Genomic DNA, 18,651 nt, shown 5'->3' on the forward strand with positions numbered 1-18,651 from the left:
ACTTTCGAAAATGCATCGAACTGTCAAAACAGAAAGATTATCCATTTTTATTTTGTTGCTAAAGTAAAATTACTGCTGCTTTGAACATGGATGCAATTTTATTGGTAACTTTAATGGAAAAAAGCAGAATTTAAATGAAAAAAAAAGAGGTCACATTTTGCGAGACATATCAAATATGTTATGTCGAATTCCTTTCAATTTTTAGAATCGCCTCAACAAAATCGAATTTTTGATGTTAAAAAGGAACATGAAAACAAACCGAATTCTTTTTGCGATTGTGTGTGTGTCATTTGACAACAATTTTTACACGAACTTCAAGCTGAAATCAAAACAATTTCTGTAAAATAAAACCAAAGATTCCTTTGATCAATAATTTTGTTTATTTGCTTCGGTAATATAAATTTAATTTAATCCAAATCAACAGGAAATTGCAGATACTATCAAGATCTGAGTGAAGATGAAGTAAAAGGTTAATTATTTGGCCGTATTCTGTGGTTTTACAGAGAAAAAAATTTCCTGAAGACAATCACGAGAAGAAAAGTCACAGTAATTTGACTTTTTCACAAGAACTACACCAAGAAAAATTATATTTTGATCGCATATTGTTTTTTTTATTTATTTCATATTTTTCCGGAATAAAAACACGATATTCCATTATATTTGAAGTTGGTATTCTCAAAAAACACGAAGGAATCTTTCAGCTTGACGTTTGAGAAATGTCAAATGTTCCAAGTGTGTGTGCAAATCCGTGTAAATCTCTCAAAAAAGAAGGATTAAAAAAAATTCGAATTCTGCTTCGTTTGAGGCGAATTTTTTTTCTATGGAACATGATTTTCAGAAAAAATTCGCTTCGAGATCGCCGAAAATTCGATTTTTGGATTGAAAGGAATTCGACATTAGTGAAATGCAGAACATGGACGATATTATTGCAGGTTTTCAAATTAAAATTAATTAGGTAAAGTGTAAAGCGAATGAGGTTGCAATACAGAGGCAGTGATGAATTATATTTAATGCCTTTTAAATTAACAACAAATAAACATTACAAAACAATAAAAATATAAGTTTGATAATATAATGCATTTACTTTAGCATATCAAACTACTTTAAGCAAGCAAATAAATTAAAACTTAATGCAAAACTACTAATTACATGCGAAAATATAAATCATTAAAATCATTAAAAAAAACAGAGACACGTCTTGTCTTAGCGAGAACTTTATTACAAGTGATTTGGTAAAATAATATATTTCTCATAACTTTAAACTAACAGTTAATATTTTGAAACGATTAAGAGAAAGTACATAAGATTTAGTAGGTAACGTAACGTAAGTCATTCGATTGTACAGTAAGTAAAGAGAGAAATATGATAATGACAAAATATAAAATTAATGCGTACGTACGTAGGTACATAGACATAAATAGGCTTGATCGGTTATTCTTTAAATTATAGGAAAGTAAATCAAGAGAACAGAGTGGTCAATATTGTTTAGAATAATTAGTCTTTTGGTCTTAGCACATTTTAAATATAATATTTCTTACAATAATTAAATATTTTGTCAAAAAATTGCAGATTCATTGAAAAAGTCACAAATTCACGACAAAAAAAAAAATGAATTGAATTCGATCAAAGAAGATTTAAATGAGTGAAAAAATACAGAACATCTAATTTCACTCAAATGCTCAAAAAGTGAAATGCAGAACGTGAAAGTCTCAAAAACTAATTTTCAATGAAATACTTTTTGATGTTTAATCCGAATTATATATTTTTTCATAATATGTTCCTTTTTTAATCCAAATCAAAAGGAGATATAAAAATTTCGATTTCCAATATGTTTCAGAAAAATATTATTTTTGAAAAAAAAAAAAAAAACAAATATACTCAAGACAATAAAATACGGCGTGATTGCATGAGAAGTCTGCAAAATTTAACGGTGATGTAATTCGACGTCAAAATAACAAAAAAAAAAATATTTTAAGAATTCTGAATTGGACTCAAATCCTAAACAAAATTATCCCAACCCTCAACGTGAACTAAGGCACTAACTCAAACAAACACAAACCACCATTTCAGAATTTGGAGGGGGCTCGATCATTTGAGCTGCCTCTAAATCTCTAAGATTTACGAACAAGTTTCAGTTAATCATGTAGATTATGATGAAACCAGCTAAATAATAACATGATTTTGGAGGCTTGGGGGGGCTTGAGCCCCCTGAGCCCCCCCCCCCCTCAATACGCCACTGTATGCGCCATAACATTGTATAAAACGTGATTATGCTCAATAAAAATATACATTACCAATCAAAAATAGCATGTATCATTTCTACTCACTTTAGTTTCACTAACCTTAAGGCTGAGGCTAGTTTTTAAAGTGCTCAGAGTTAATTAATCCTGTAAACAAATTTTAGGTCCAAAGACTGAAGAAGCAAAAACAAGGATAAAAGTCGTCTATCGATTGAAAAACGACACTCGCAATAAGGGCATTTGTTAAGATAAAAAAAAATTAGTTTCGGACGCGTTTTGGACGCGTTTCGGAAGCGTTTTTGACATGTTTTGGACAAGTTTCGGACGCGTTTTTGACGCGTTTGGACGCGTTTTGGACGCCTTTGGGACGCGTTTTGGACGCATTTCGGGCGCATTTCGGACGCATTTTAGACGCGTTTTTGACGCGTTTCGGACGCGTTTTGGGAACGTTACGGACGCGTTTTGGACGGCTTTTCGGACGCGCTTTGGATGCATTTCTGACGGGTTTTCGACGCGTTTTGGACACGTTTGGGACGCGTTTTTGACGCGTTTGGGACGCGTTTTTTACGCGACCGAAACGTTTAGACGTCCCCGTTTAGGCGGAAACGACAATTTTTCTTTAAAACTACTAAAGCATCACTGCTTTTTTGCGATGCTGATCGTTGCTCAGCTGATTACGATGCGATGCTTATTGAAAAAAAGTTTTACGTTTAAAAACAATTTTAGCTTAATGATGGACGTGATACTAATAAAAAAAGACTTGTGGCACTCGAGGACTGCCGCGGTTAAGCTATTGCATTGCATTTTTTGTCAACTTATGCAATTATAATTTGTTTACCTACCCTACACAAAACCAATGATCATGTTTTGTATCTACCTATCAATTCATATACCTACAACAACAAGGTCACATTTGAAAACATGCATACACACAATCTCATGTCATAAACTTCTACAGAATACTTTTTCTCTACAATCGCAACGCAATGCAACGCTTTACTCGTTCACAAATCACAACAAGTTGAACAAGAAACGAAGAATGGGAAGAGAAAACAAAAGAAAAGAAAATACACATAATCAGAGATACCCAAAAGAGATGAGAAACTTCTGACGTCATACGCGGTTTGCCTACAAGCTGCTTTAGACATTTTTGGATAAGTATGCGTGAAAAAATATACATTTTTGGCGAAGTATGCGTGAAAAATTGACATTTTTGCTTAGGTGTGCGGAAAAACACCGTGGCTACACTATGTGTGTTTTTCACATTTATTCACGAATACAAAAGAGATTACAACAACACGAAATAAACAAATGGGTTTTGGGGGGTAAAACGTACGAAAGTTTCCCATCTCCTTTGGGTATCTCTGCACATAATTTTTTTTCTTCTGATTTATTCTGCACACACAGCATTTATGGTCTTCTTCTTACTCCTTTCTTTGTTGTCTAACACAATTTATATAACCCTCTCTGTCTGAACCAAAACCATTCACACATCCATGCAAGCTTCGTACAATCGTATCATATGCATATACACACACACCATCATAAGTGTAATAATTTTTCGTTACGTTTTTTCTTGGTTAGCTCCCCGTCCCCATCCCAGGCCTGCGTTAAAATCTAGAGCCACACATTTTATCTCCTCTAGAACTTTCCTCCACATTACTGACTTCGATTTTCTGCCTGCTATAAATTCACCTTCATATTTTAATCTGGTTTCTTTTAGTAGTTTAATTTGTGCGCTGTTAAAATATTCCCAAAATTTCATCAAATTTATTCATTTATAAACAATTTAGAATTTGATTAAATACTTTTCATTGTCCTTTTCCTCCATTTTTACTCCAAATCGCGTCGGCATCAACAACTTATCAAGAAAATTCTTGATGCTTTTTTGTTTGATATTTACGCATCAGTTTATCCAAATTTGCAATAATGAACGATTGACATTTTAAGTGATGCTATTTATTTGCGTTTATGAATGTGCTACAGGAAAGATTGCAAATCATCTCTGCAGTGATGCGTCTGTGAATTCACACCAAATATTTAAAACAGCGGCACTACTAACAGTTATGAATGATATCAAAAGCCGAAATTGTACACTTAATTTTAATTTTTAAATAAAGTTATTTAAATCAATTTTTTTTTGGAAATAATTGATTTCAAAGTTAAAATTTGGAAAAAAAAAAGTTTTAAAAAACACATTGAATACTATTTTTTCCAAGACTGTAGATTTCAATACGTAACTCATCGATATTATTTCTATACCTTCTAGTTTAAGAGAAAATAGGAAAACCACCTTTGTATGAGATTTTTTTTCTTTGCCAATATAAAAGATCAAATAAGATCTTCGATATTTAATACAAGTCTCGACCTTTTTTGTCACAGTGTTATTAACCAATGTTTTAGTAAAAGTTTTGTAAAAAAAAATCTATTATGAACAGGGGGACTAAAACATTGTTTCAAAGCAGATATTTTTCGAAATTTCACAAGAACTGCATTTAATCGAAAACCTTAAGGATTTGGGATAAACAAGTTACCAAATTCTGAGAACCCTTAAGTTGCCCTATCAGCATATTTCGTTTGAGCCATTACTTTTGCGACACCCTGTACCTATACAAAAACAATATTGTAAAGCGAGTCCTAAAAAATTCCACAAAATTCTGGGTTATATAAAATCATTTAAAGGTGAAAATTTGATATTTTCGCTGGAACTTCATTACTTCAACAAACAAAAAAAAAAAAACACGATACAAATTATTGTTTTTTGTTGAATACATTTTATTTAAATTGATTTTCGTACATATATGTATAAACTCATTTTAAGAGAAAAAAAAAGATAATAATTAAATAACATATAAATATACTTTCTTCTATTTTTCCATAAAACGAATCAAAAGCTGTAGCTCTCGGTCAGAATACAAACAATTTTATTGTTAAAACTTAATTTAAATTTAATCATTTAATAATTCAGTTATTTTATATGTGTATTATTAAATAAAGTAAATAATAAAACAAAAAAAATATGGGCAAAGAACATAGAAGAGAAAAAAAAAGTGTTTGTGTTTTGTGTGTGTGTGTGAGTAATTATAAATAAACAAGAGGCAAAAATTATTATATTTACACAAAATTTTGACATATTGGCTGCAATACAAAAATTAAAAGTGTAGAACTATGTACAAACAATTTGCTTTTAATTTGACTTTTCAACTTTTTTTTTTCTTCAAAATTATACAAAAAAAAAAACTACTTAATTTACTTATGTTTAATGTTTACTTAAAAAAAAATTAATTTAATAATTGTTTTGTCTTTTGTTAATTTATAATTACAACTAATTTTGTTTGTTTTTTTTTCTTTTTTAATTTATTTATTGGCGTGTATAAAATTTCGTTCTTTATTTTTAGTATTGTTTCATTAAAAAAATATGTTATTTTATATTTTTGCTTGTTAGTTTTATCTAATTTTTTAGTGTTGATTGGCATTGGTATAGTTTTGGAAGAAGTTAATTTTTGGACAACTGTATTCTGTAATGAATGATGATTCTATGATTGAATTTATCTAAATTAGAAAAAATATTTGTTTACCATCGGGTAGGAGGTAAAAGAATCTCATTTAGTTTTTTTTTTCTGTTAAATGTTTGGCTAAAATTGGATCTTTTGATTTGCTTGCACATTTATAGGTTCTTTCTTTATTTCAAAGCAAACAACAAAAAGGCAATTAGTAGAATACCTTATTTTCTAAAAGATTTTTTTATACAAACAAAAGTAGTAATCTTAAATTTATTTATATTAACATTAATAAACTTTAATGTTATCTAAACTAAAGAGACTAAACAACAGGTAATATAATATAGAGAAAAATTGTTTTTTTTGTTTGTTGTTTGGTAAATAAATTATAAATACACAGAAATCATATTTTATGTTTTGCTCAGAAATATATAGATTTTGACAAAAATTTAACCTTCGGAATATGATGATAGACTGCTACGTGTAGACCCGGTAAAATCACGCTGTAAGGTGTCTGAAGGAATAGGAACTATAAGCGCACCGCCGTATAGTGATTCCATTTCATCGAGTTGCTGAGAAAATGTCTCTTCCAAACGCTAAATTAATTATTAAAAAAAGAATTTAGTTTTTCATTATGTAAACCAATATTAAATAAATATAAATAAAAATAATATTAAAGAATAGTATAATTTAAATATAAAAATGTATAAATCTATAAAATATTTTTAGGCGTTTTTATATTTACAGCAAGAATTTATTTTTATTTTTTAATTAAAAATAAATTTACAAAGCAAGTAGGTACGATCGGAAAAGAAATTAAATAAAAAAAAATAAAATATCAAGAGGAAGGTATCAAAAGTATCGGATTAACAACAGTTATGATCCTGCTTTTTTTTTATTTAAACACAAGTTTTCGGGCTCTACCAGTACCTGTCTACAGAATTATAACAAGCAAGTTTCCAAAATATAAATAAAATTCAAATTTATATGATTGCAAATATCATCGGCCTCATTAAAAACCTTGTAACTTCCAAACTCAAAATTTTACAGGAGAGACGAAAGAGTAGATAAACAACAGAGTAGTTTGGGAGTAACGTGCTGTGTAAGATTTGAATTTAAGTCTATTTAGAGTTTTCGAAATGACTTAAAATTTGCTGGGCTGCTCCGCTGACATATTTTCTTAAAAGTGGCATTCAAAAGTCATTTTTGAAAGAAGGCTGAGTTACGAGGTTTCCATATGAGGCCGACGATATGTAACATTAAAAAACCGACAGTGATTTGTTATTTGTATGTGAATAACATCAAAGGTAACGAAATATGAACAAAGCTTTAAACAAATTTAGAACGAATACAAAAAAGAATGTAGATAAAATGCTTTTTAAATACATGCACTGTATTTGGAAAAAAAAGCTTCAGCAAAAATTGAAAGTTAGGAAAGGAGAGGATTTATAAAATTAAAAAAAAAAAGCATGTAAAGAATAGGATTTAAGAATAATATCGTTTAATAATCAAAGACTATTCGGGAGAAGACCCAACTAACAATTTTGCTTCTATAAAGCTTTACAGATGCTTCTGTTGCTTCTATAAAGCTTTATAGAAGCAAAATTGTTAGTTGGGGACCTATCTCGTTTTTTATAGCAACCTTCATTTCACTTCCAAAATCTAAATTTTTTTATAACGTCAGCCATAGCGACAATTCTAGATTTTAATAAAAAAAAAATTCAAACCTTTCCAACAATGCATAAGATATGTGTTTTTGGTAAAAATTCAACATGTTTGAAACCCTTTAAATCCAAAAATGATCTTTTTAAAATTTTTTTACAGTTACTAAAACCTTTTCATTTTTTTTCTTGGAAATCGGTCGTGTCATTTAGGAGAAAATCAGACATCAAGAAAACTGTTCTATGGCAAGAAAATATCGTTGATAGCAGTGAAAAATGTTTTTTTTTTTCATTTTAAAAATACGACTATTATAATGTATTTTCCACATTACATGTATTGTTTTTAAATCAAAATCGTTGGAGCTGTTTTTGAGAAAACCAAACTTTTCCATTTTGGCTAAACCGTTAATATTGTTGATTTTTTTCTTTCACTTGAGGCCAATTGAGTGCTCTAAAGTGCTTACGGTGAGGTTGCTTTTAGTGAAAGAACTTGTCGTGAGTTGTTTCAACTCTTAAAGAGGCGATAATTTTCATGTCGAGCACTGGAAAACCGGCATGGAAAGAAATATACGAGTACCAAAAACAAAACTCCACTAAACAGAAGTACATTATAGAAATCAAGCAACTCAATAAAAAAACAAATGGTATACTAAAATGTAAAAACAAAGGGTACATACATACATACTACACATTTGTATTAAAATGTCGATATTTTGTGCTTTGAAAACTTAGTTTTCAAAAATTACTATTCGCAAATTTAACGTGCATGAAGAAGAAAAACTTTTACAGCGTTTTTGGACTTTAAAAATGTGCAATGAGACCAAATGTAAGTAAATGTACAAAAATTCTTTTTACAAAAAATAAAAACGTAAAATTGATAGCAACGTCACATCTTATGAACAAAATAAAGAAGCATTTTCAATTTTAAAATAACTTGCTTTGTAAATTTATTGCATGCAATTAAATTTAAAAACTATTAATTATATAAACAAGCATCTCAAGCAAAATATTTATGCATTAAAAACCAACCTTTCACGCAAACGTTCGAGCATACGTTCCCATCCACCATCAGAGCAGTCATTTTAATTTTATTTTTTTTTTTTTTTGTTTAAATTAATTTTCATTTCAACACATTAATTCCGGTTAAATTTCAATTTTAGAACATAATTTATTTAAATTTGTTTGCCGCAGCAACATAGTGTAGCAATTCAGCAGTCCATTAATATTAGTTTTTATTTTGATTTGTATTAAGGAATATAGGAATAGGATTTCATTCAAGGAATATAGGATATAACAATGATAAATTGAAATTAAAAACACTTAATGGTGAAGCAAGCGTTATTATGCAAATGAGTGCAAATAAAATCGAATAAAAGAAATTGTGATGTTGTTGTTTTATTTAATATGGAATGATTTTTTTGTTTAAGTTAAAAATACAATTAATGTTGGTTTTGTTATAAGGTTAATAATAATATATACAAATTATAAATTCTTCTACTACTTAAATGCGATTAAATTGACTTTTATTTATTTTAATTACTTGCTAGAATTCCTTCATTTTTTTTTTACTAAATTTTTTTGGCATCTTTTGATTATTTTCTATTTTATTTTATTTTTGGTTTAATATATTAAAGCATCGTGTTTTGTTTCTCTGCACCGGGGGCACAAGAATCCTGGCACTTTTAATTGTTGATAAACAACATACACATAGAGACATGAGACAAAGAACAATATGAACAGAAAGAAATTAGAATAAGAAAGCAGAAAGAACTAAGGTATAGCATTGAAAAATAGAAAGAAAATGAGTGTTTTTTTTTTTTTAGATAAGAGTCACTGAACAACATAGAAATGTAAAGCGAAAGGGAAAATGAGGATGTGGTTACGGAGGAAATTGATTTAGTCAGCAGAATTTCCATTAAGTTCTTTAGGTTTTTTCCCATTTATTGTGATTCTTTGGCTACTATTTGCAAGTGACACTCTTGGAATGGTATACGATGAAAGGGACGATAAACTAACGCCATCAGCGAAACTATTCGATCCACGCACTGGTCCCCAGTTTGATTTTAGCGTTGATAAAGATGAAGTAGGAGATGTTGATGCACTTGCTTCGTAAATATTGTGCATTGATTGAGCAGATGTTATTGAGGATCTCGGTGATACTATAGATGGTCGTTTGATGGCAAATGAAGACGATGAATGAAGAATATTTTCTTTGGTCTTTGGCAATAACACATTGTTAGATGGTTTCTTAAAACGATCCACAACAATGGAAGAAGTATCAACAGATGTTGGACGGAATGTTGTCAAAGTTGGAGTTTCATCAACTGGACTTCTGGGGGCAGAATTACCTCCTAATGTAACTCTCGTAATATGGGATTCGTTACTGTAACGAGGATACTTTTTGTTAGGAAGGGTCGATGATAAACGCGGGAGTAATGTATCTTCTTTGCGTCTTATTTCGACCGAGGTTCCCTCAGTGTTGTTGTTGTTGCTGCTATATGGATCTCTAATATAAATTTTGCTAACATTCCCACTGGCCGATGATGAAATGCTATGTTGTGGTGAAGATGATTCTTCAATTACCGATTCCACAGACATAGTTGGCATTAAAACGCGATGATTGTTTGGTTGTTTTGTGCCCGTGATAGGAGTGTTGGGCATACTGCGACTTAAATCCGGTGCCGAGCCTCGGAAACCTCTACTTGAAAAGTCTGAGGAAAGACTTAGGAATGTCCTAGATCGCGTTAGACTGCCTAGAAAACCACCACGAGACAAAGACAAACTTTTGTTGCGCAAATGCACTGGCACTTCAATTTCACCATCGAATATAGATCGTTCTGGAACCGGTCCATGCTTTTGTTCATACATATCTACCATATGCTCTAGTTTGGTCACTAGTTTCTATTCGGCGTTCGATATAAGTTATATTATGTCACAAAAACGTTTGTAATATTGTGTGTAGGTTTTTTGTTTTTATTTGTTTTATAAGGATTATTTTTTAAGATATAGCAAATATTAATAGATTCCAGGTAAGCATTAACAGGATTAGTAAGAGAGAGAGAGAAAAGAATTTATTTTATAATTGTCTTAATCTAGGAAAATATATAAGAATAATATATATTTAATGGTTTAAATTAAGTCTTTTAAATTTCTTTTTAGATTATTCTCATGCAAAATATTTCAAATTTAAACCAGAACCAAACCCATTTAAGACCCGCATGCAAATGTTGTATAATACATGTATTAAAAACTTATGACTCACTTGTTTGCGTGGAACTAGTTGTTCCTTCCACTCGCGTAACTCTCTTTGGAGTCGTTCATCGATCTCCTTTAATTTTTGAGTCTCGTGCTCGACTAGTGCCTTGCGTTTCTCATTCTGCAGTTGCTCCAGTTCCCTAAAAATATCACAAAAAATTTAATTAGTGTGCATTGGTTAGAAAAAACACAAATAACTAATTAAAAGTTTACCTTATTGCTCCTTCACGAGTAGCTCTCAATTCTTCCAGTTGTTTTTGGTGTTTGATTTCAAAACGCTTCTCTTCTTGATTGTAGCGTCGCTTTTCTTGTTCTTGGAACTGTAAAAAAAAAAATAAACGTTTAGCTGGCGTATCTTTTTTCTATCAATTTTTACTTACTTTTTTCAATCTTTCTCTCTCAACTTCAGGATCTAGATTTGTTGATATCCTCAACGATTCTCTAAACATAAGATCTCTGGCTTTTCGTTCGGCGCGGATACGTTTTGGTAAAGCTCGCTTTTCAACCGATTGCTTCTTTAACAAATCTTCTTCTTTGCGTTGCAACATTCGTTTCACTTGATCAAGTTCTTTTTCATGACGAATAATCATTTGATGCCGCTGCATAAAGCACATATCTTTAACATGACGTTTCGATAATTGATGTCTTTCGTGCAAATGTTTTTCTTCTAGTTCCCAGATCAGAGCCTCCCGAGTACGCATAGCATTTTGTTTTTGTTGTAAGAAATTACGATCGATTGTTGCCAAACGATCACGATGCTTCTCACTAATTCGTCTCAACAATAATTCGTGACGTTCCTTCAGAGAATCCAAAAATTGTCGCTCCTTTTCTTCGTGATCTAGTTCCATGGCTGCTCGTCGTTTCTTGAACTCATCCTTTCGTTTTTCCTTGGGTAACAAGTCAATTTCTTGCTTAAGCAAACGAATCTCTTGTTTAAGATTTTCCCTGAAGATTTTCAACTCTTGTTCTTGCTCAGAGCGAATTCGTTTCGAAGATGAACGCAGCTCAGCTTCTTGATTTTGTTCTGTTTTTTCAATTAATTGCTTTTGTTGCCGAGCCAACGAATCCATATCACTTTCGTATGTCTTTTCTAAAGTTATACGCTCTTGTTCAAAACGACGATCTTGTTGCTCTTTGGCCATTTGCTCCTTCATTTGCAAGTCATTTTGTTGTTTCTTTTCTTGCTTCTGTAACAATTTCAACTCTCGCAGCTCCTGCTTTCTGAACACATGGTCATCATACAATCGGCCAGTCTCATCATCGCCATAGATTACTCGGCTTGTGGTCGTGGTCACTTGCACACCATCAATTTCAAACTTTCTGGTACGTTTGCGGGTCTTTTTGCGAAGATTACGCAGCTCAATTTCCTCTTTGGTCGGCACCACCTTTGGAGGTGAGGGTTTGCGTCGTATGATAACATCCTCTTCCTGCTCTCGACTATCATGACTAGTAGTGGTGGCAATACTCTCGGCATCACTGCGATCGATTTTGATCACACCGCGGATAGGTGTTCCGCCACTAGACCTTACAGATCCGCATTCGCTATGTGTTCGTGATTCCATTGAGCCTACACTGCTGTCTGGGGAGATGCGCTTCTCTGGCAAAGTCTTTTTGTGATTCACAATGATACTGACATCTTCACGAGACGCAGAGACCGATGTGGTTTTTACCAACTGTCCACCGTTCATTTTGTTGGCTGGCTTTGCTAGAATGTGTTCGTTACTACTACGAGTATCGTCACTACATTCACTCGGACCCACCGACGACAAATCACTACTTGACTCAGCAGTTCGAATGTGGCTGCTGTCTTTGACTTTAATCTCTTCGCCAACTGTAACCACAGAAACGTGACTAGTGTCTAACAGATGATTGTCCATGCCTCCTACTGAGGCTGTGTTATAAGCAGAGTCTTCATCTACGAAACTGGGGCTAACTATCAGTACTTCGCTCTCATCTAATTTTCGAGCGTTCGTGGGAACCGCTGCAGATTTCGGTGCGTTGCCCATAGCCTCGTCTTCATTGATAACAATCATGCTAGACTGTTTACGTGGTGAATGTTCCAAACTATCCAATGACGGATAATCATCATCTGTTGACGATTCATTTACATGTGTCTTATTAAGTTCGTTGGATACAATTATAACTTCGCTACTGCTGCTACTATTTGATTTTGTAGGTGTATCAACTCTTTGTTGAGGATTATCTATGATTACGGGAGGATGCGTGCTCGTTACGACAGTTATTTGACTCACATTCGACGCAAGGCTATTGGGCAAGATGCTCTTATTATCTTCCTCTCCACTGCCACTATTAATTGTGATAAGCGATGTATTTGAAGAAGTCGTTGTAGTTGTTCCCATAGAAACAATTTTCGATGGAGTAGAAGTAACTGATATTGATGAAGATGAAGTCGGAGACGGTGGTTTTAACTGATCATCACCCGAGTTGCTTCTGCTTATCGGTATAACTTGTTTTTCTTCATTCGAACTCTTTTTAAATTCAACCGTTATTGTTTCTTCTTTGTTTGATGATGTCTCCTCTTCAATTATGTTGTTGTTAATAACCGGTGTGATGCTTATATCCTCTTCGAATTCTGGTGGAGGTTTGATAATATCCTTCAAAAGAGCAGCAGCTGTATCTGTGTTATCTTTAATTTCTGGCGACTCAGAGACCTTCTTCTGTTGTTGTTGTGAAATAATCATCAATGGTGGTGGTGGTGGCGCTTTACCCTTTTCTTTTTTAATAACCTAAAGAATATTAAAAAATATTATTAGTATATGTTGATTCCAATGCAATAAAGTGATTTAAATTTAATTAAATTAAATATACAAATGCGTTAAATCTAATTTGAACTTCTTCACTTAGCGAATGCTCCTAAGCTTCATGAGAAAACGAAATAAAGACAAGTGGATATGAAGTCAAACTCAATTAGATCATATTATTCTTAGAAATATAACCAATTGTTCAAGACCTGTTTTTAATAAATCGATTCTTACAAGTGAACAAATTACAAAACAAAAATATCCAGCGCTCTACTTTATGAAAAAAATGTTTTACTACCCAACCTTATTATGTGATATCTTCTGGCATCAACTTATTAATAGAAATTGGAAGTTTATTCTCTTTGGGTACCCAAATCAACGAAATTCGGATCCATTCGTTTACTATATAATAATGAATTTACAAAAACAAATAAAAAATATTATTTCACATGAAAGAATAGAGCTAATGTGACATATTTTTTTTCTAAACGAAATCACCTCAAGTAATTCTCTTGGACAAAATCTGGAACATCAACCAAAAGTCTCTGTCGACGAGACCGACGATTCCGACAAAACGAAGATAAATATATTTTCAACAACTTTTTCATAAGTTTTACCTTCAAAATACAAAAACGAAATATAAATAAGAAAGATCATAGAATTTAAATTGAATACAAAAAGACTAGAATTTGCAACATGTCTTGGTTTTAAGTCATATAAAGCCGTTTATACAAAAAGGTACAAATATAATTAGACAAAAACAAAATGAAATGCACGACTGGATATCTTATTGACCATTAAAATTAAAAGAGGTACGTTGAGTTCTAAGCCCGTCTCAACTTTTTTTTTATCAAAAAAAAAATTATTTTAAAAAATTAGACAAAAGTACATTTACATATATACAAAAATATTTAACTTTAAAAAAATGATGTCATTTTCAAAATATTACACAATGTATAAAAACATTCATTAACCTGTTGAAAAAATTATAAAGTGATTATACCAAAAAAATTCAAATGTTTCACATTCGTATACGAATGCATTTAAATTTTAAATTAAATTTTGTATAAAAAAGGATAAACCAATATTTTTGTCCAATTGTTCAAAAAAAGAATCTATCACTTTTTGAAGACATAGAGAGAGTGAAAAAAGGGGATTTGCAACGAACTCTATTTTTTGTTGTTCTTAAAAAAAATTGGGATTAAAACTTGGACCCAATGTACGTATGTACATATTTAAATGCTACACAAAAACTCAATTAGATTGCAGGATAGCTAGTTAATGTGGGAAATATGACGGAATACAGCTTTTGAGCTTTTTTATGCAGGGAAAAAAATAGAAAATAAGCTTTAATATTTGAGAAAACGGCTCTAAGCGAATCATAATGGTTATTTAAATAAAATACCTCTAAAATAATAATAACACTGTGTTACAAAATAAAAAATCATGTCAATTACTTTGGAAATTCAATTTCAGATTTGTTTACAGTTCTAAACAGAAGAGTACTTTTTCTTTTTGAGCAAGCACCTAATTGGGTGTAGATTTTATGGGCTGAATCTAAAAGTACAACATTTTTTCACAGTTTTTTAGAGTTCGGAGACCGTTTTAAGCTACATTTTGTGTTTTGGAAATTTTTTTATAAACAGTTTTATTGTTCTATTTATGCTGAATCAAAAAAGCTTTTACTCATTAAAAACAGATAGAATTTGTGGAAGTTATGGTTTTTTTACTAGAGAAAGAAATTTCAATTTATTGCAAAAAACCACAATTTTCATGATTTTTTGAAATTTTATCAAAATGTTGAGGGTGTTTGGGCAAAATTGACTTTAGATTCGGATTCAGCACGTCAAAATACATAAAGATAAGCAAGTCCGGTCAAAAGTATTGACACTTTTTTTATTTGGCTTGTGTTATCATGGGCAAGAAAAAATGAACAGTATTTAATATACTATATATCTGAGCAACCAAAATCGATATCAAAATTTTTTAAACGTAGTTACAAAGAATAACATTTTTTCTAAAAATTAAGACCATACAAAATTTTCTACCATTATTATGAACCGAGAAATATTTTTTTTCATTTCTTTCATTGTCCCAAAAAATTGAAATTTCTTTTCTTTTTTGACTATTTTTTTTTTTTTATATTTTGAGGGTCTACGAAAAATTTCAAGTGCCGAAATATGATGTACTCATTAATACCTACAACCTCTGCTAGGTCATTTCCAAAGTAATTGACATGATTTTTATTTTGTAACATAGTGTAATTACAACTTTAATGATATTTCGATTATAGTTGTGATCGAACTAATAATTACATCTGAGATCTGACTTCACTTAGTCTCTATAACGGGAGAAAAACAGCGCTCTATGAAACTAAACAAATACACAGTATTTATGTAAACATTCAAAATATTAATTTTTTTTAACAATCCACAGAATTTTTTAAAATTCTGATGAAACCTCTTGCAGCTATTCAAACACAGGGTTGATTGATTTAAATCAATTGATTTAAATCATGATTTAAATCAAATGATTTTTTTGAAAAAAATCATGATTTAAATCAAAATTGATTTTTATGAAAAAAATTGAAACAGAATCATTAAAAAGAAAAACTTTGTTAATCGCAACTTTTTATCATCAAATTATTTTATTAGGAACCTTAAGAAATCATACAAAAATGTAAATGCACTCTTCACAGCAAATTAAAATTAAGTATTCATTTTTTGTTCATTGTTATAATATTTAAAAAGAAACACCAATTTTGCTGCCTTTTCGTTTCCCAGCCTGTTTCGTAGCTTAGACTGGACTAAGCCAAAAGTTGAAAATATTCTTTCCACGGACGCAGAGGATGCCACAGCCGTAAACAATTGGTTAAAGATTGGCATAAGTTCGCCATGCTCATCATTTGAACCCAACTGAGACCTCCACCACTGTAGTGGTTTTACATTCCTTAAAACTTCCTCTGAAAATAACACTTTTTTGAATGGATCGGTCTTTGACTTGAATTTAATTATCAGAGGAAGGAGGCCTGTTCCCGCGTATTCGCTTTGGGCATATTCGAGGGCTGTGTTCTCTTCTTCAGATGTCAATGCGAAGCTTGTTTTTGTTGGATCCAGCATATAAGATAAAAAATGAGCAGGAGTTAAGGCCATTTTATATCTTTTTTTCAGCGCTGATATCTGGTTAAGATTGGCATCTTGTTCTTCAAACGTCAACTCCAGCTGCTTGAAGACTTCAACTGCATCTGATAACGAGGCATTCGTTCGTTGTAAGGAATCTAAAGCTACTGCAATTGGTTTGTAGATTTTCAACAGATCTTCGATCGACCTTTTAAGCATCATGTTTGTAACTTTTTGGTAAATGGCACTAGCTATAATATTTCTGTTTTCTTCACATACCTTCAAAATTGTTTGCCATTCAGACAAATATGTTTGAAAACAATCCGCTAGGGTGTTCCACCGTACTTCGTGTGGGATGATTAGGGATCTACCACCCTCTGCTTTATATTTTGCGGCCGCTTCATGGTTGTTGCGAAAATATTTAACGACTTGCACGACATGCTCTCGCACCTCTCTAATGTCCAAATCTTTTGACAGTAAATTTAGAATATGAGCAGCACAACCATATGTTAAAATGCCGTCATTGTCATCGTCAGATCTCAAATCCAATCGCATTCGGGTCATGGCGGAGGCGTTGTCGGTAACAAAACTTGCTACTCTACATTTATACTGCGTCTTGCATTTTAATATGAGATTTTTCGATATTTCCTGAAGATAATCAGCTGTGTGGGGTTTCCCGGACGTGTCGATGCTTTCCAGTAAGTACACCTCTCCAGTCTCAGTCGTTACACATCCGCAAATTATGGGTTCCATATGAACGTTAGACCAACCATCTATCGACAAATTAACCGTCTGGTCCTTCACGGAAGAAAAACATTTTTCCTTTTCTTCGTTATATATTTCTTCAAGCAGTGTGTTTCCCAAATCAAACCTTGACGGTGGCTGATAACCCGGTCGGAGCATTTCAATTGTTCTCTTCACCTGAGGATGCTCGACACATCGGAAACTGCTGTTTGTAGCATACACAGCTCTTGCAATTTGGTGATCTAATTGCTTCTTCAGATCTTCAGATGTTCTTACCAGAAAATTTGTCATCGGTTGTACTCTGCTTTTTTTGGCGATCGGAGGAGATAACAAATGTTCTGTCCCGCTTGCGCTGGTACTGGGTTCTGAAGAACTAGCTGCATGTGGAATCGAAAGATCAGCTGCTTGGTTGCCGGTGGTGGTAGCTGTAAAAAGGATTGAGGAACCAGGACCTAGAATATAAGAAAAGATATTATAGTTATGGAAAAAAATGTTGGTATTATTCTTTAATTAAATATTCAAAAATACTTACTCTGTACATGTGCACAACACGATTTAAAGTGTTCTTTCAATCGCTGCGGAATTCCTTGGATCTCCTTGTTGCATGCTTTGCAAACAGCTCTTGACCCTTTTTTATTCACATCATGAATCTCATTGTAGTGTGTCCAAATTGGATCTTTTTTGCGGCCAGTCATTTTATCAAAATTACAGAATTAAGAATGTTTTGTATTTAAAGTTTTCAGATGCGTTTCAACCAGCGAAAGATAACAAATTATGAATGCGGTGAATCCCAAATAATAAGTAAAAGAAACACCAAATTTTCAAATCCGGGCAAAAAATCATGGCATACTTGATTTGAATTTGAAAATTTAAATATTCGAGAATGCAATGCAGATACATATGTACATATATACATTCATGAAAAGAACAAAATTTCGATCAAATTTTTAAACCTGGGCATTAAATCAAGGCATACTTGATTTGATTTGAAAAGAAAATTGATATTTTTGTTAAAGATTGTTTGTCAAAACAAAAGTCTATCATTATGCTAAACGATATCTTAAGAATACAGAAAAAAAGTCGAAAAAAATCAATAAATCAAAAAAATAATCAAAAAAATCAAAAAAAAATCAAAAAAACCAAAAAAAATCAAAAAAAATCAAAAAAATCATGATTTTTTTAAAAAAATCAAAAAAATCTGTCAGAAACAAAAAAATCATGATTTTTATCAACCCTGTTCAAACATAATCAAAGGTAAATAATATTCCTATGAAACGAATGAATCACTTAGACACTTCAAAAGAAACTAAAGTTTGGCTAAGGTACGCAACTTTTTTCCTGTAACTTCATGTAATATAATAATTTTGCTA

The 18,651-nt window shown here is 31.7% G+C and overlaps 2 protein-coding genes across 8 annotated transcripts in view; both read right to left on the bottom strand.

Annotated features, from left to right (window-relative positions):
* LOC129918901 (serine/threonine-protein kinase 10) overlaps positions 1–18,651 on the bottom strand; it is a 247,701-nt gene that overhangs the window by 200,825 nt on the left and 28,225 nt on the right. For 4 of the 7 annotated variants that reach the window (XM_055999655.1, XM_055999656.1, XM_055999653.1 and 1 more), the window contains exons 8-11: positions 11,037–13,403; positions 10,870–10,976; positions 10,664–10,796; positions 8,515–10,302 (exon numbers count right to left, since the gene is read on the bottom strand). In XM_055999655.1, coding sequence (XP_055855630.1) covers positions 9,298–10,302; positions 10,664–10,796; positions 10,870–10,976; positions 11,037–13,403 — 3,612 coding nt within the window. In that variant the 3' untranslated portion in view covers positions 8,515–9,297. Of the gene's footprint in view, positions 1–5,845; positions 6,337–8,514; positions 10,303–10,663; positions 10,797–10,869; positions 10,977–11,036; positions 13,404–18,651 lie in introns of those variants that run through there. The other 3 variants (XM_055999660.1, XM_055999658.1, XM_055999657.1) reach the window with 2 other exon arrangements.
* On the bottom strand, positions 16,001–18,519 carry LOC129918904 (uncharacterized). Its single transcript, XM_055999663.1, has 2 exons — positions 17,814–18,519; positions 16,001–17,733 (listed from the first exon to the last, which is right to left on the bottom strand). Exons 1-2 carry the CDS (start codon positions 17,974–17,976, stop codon positions 16,127–16,129), a joined length of 1,770 nt encoding a protein of 589 aa, XP_055855638.1. The 5' UTR covers positions 17,977–18,519; the 3' UTR covers positions 16,001–16,126.

The sequence above is a fragment of the Episyrphus balteatus genome, chromosome 4 (genome assembly GCF_945859705.1).
Source record: "Episyrphus balteatus chromosome 4, idEpiBalt1.1, whole genome shotgun sequence".
NCBI classification, from domain to species: domain Eukaryota; kingdom Metazoa; phylum Arthropoda; class Insecta; order Diptera; family Syrphidae; genus Episyrphus; species Episyrphus balteatus.

Bases quoted from the DNA above. Each gene is read 5' to 3' on its own strand.
- LOC129918904 (XM_055999663.1), bottom strand. From the start codon at position 17,976: ATGACTGGCCGCAAAAAAGATCCAATTTGGACACACTACAATGAGATT. The intron at 17,734-17,813 runs GTAAGTATTTTT...CTTATATTCTAG, and splicing joins GTGTTGTGCACATGTACAGA to GTCCTGGTTCCTCAATCCTT.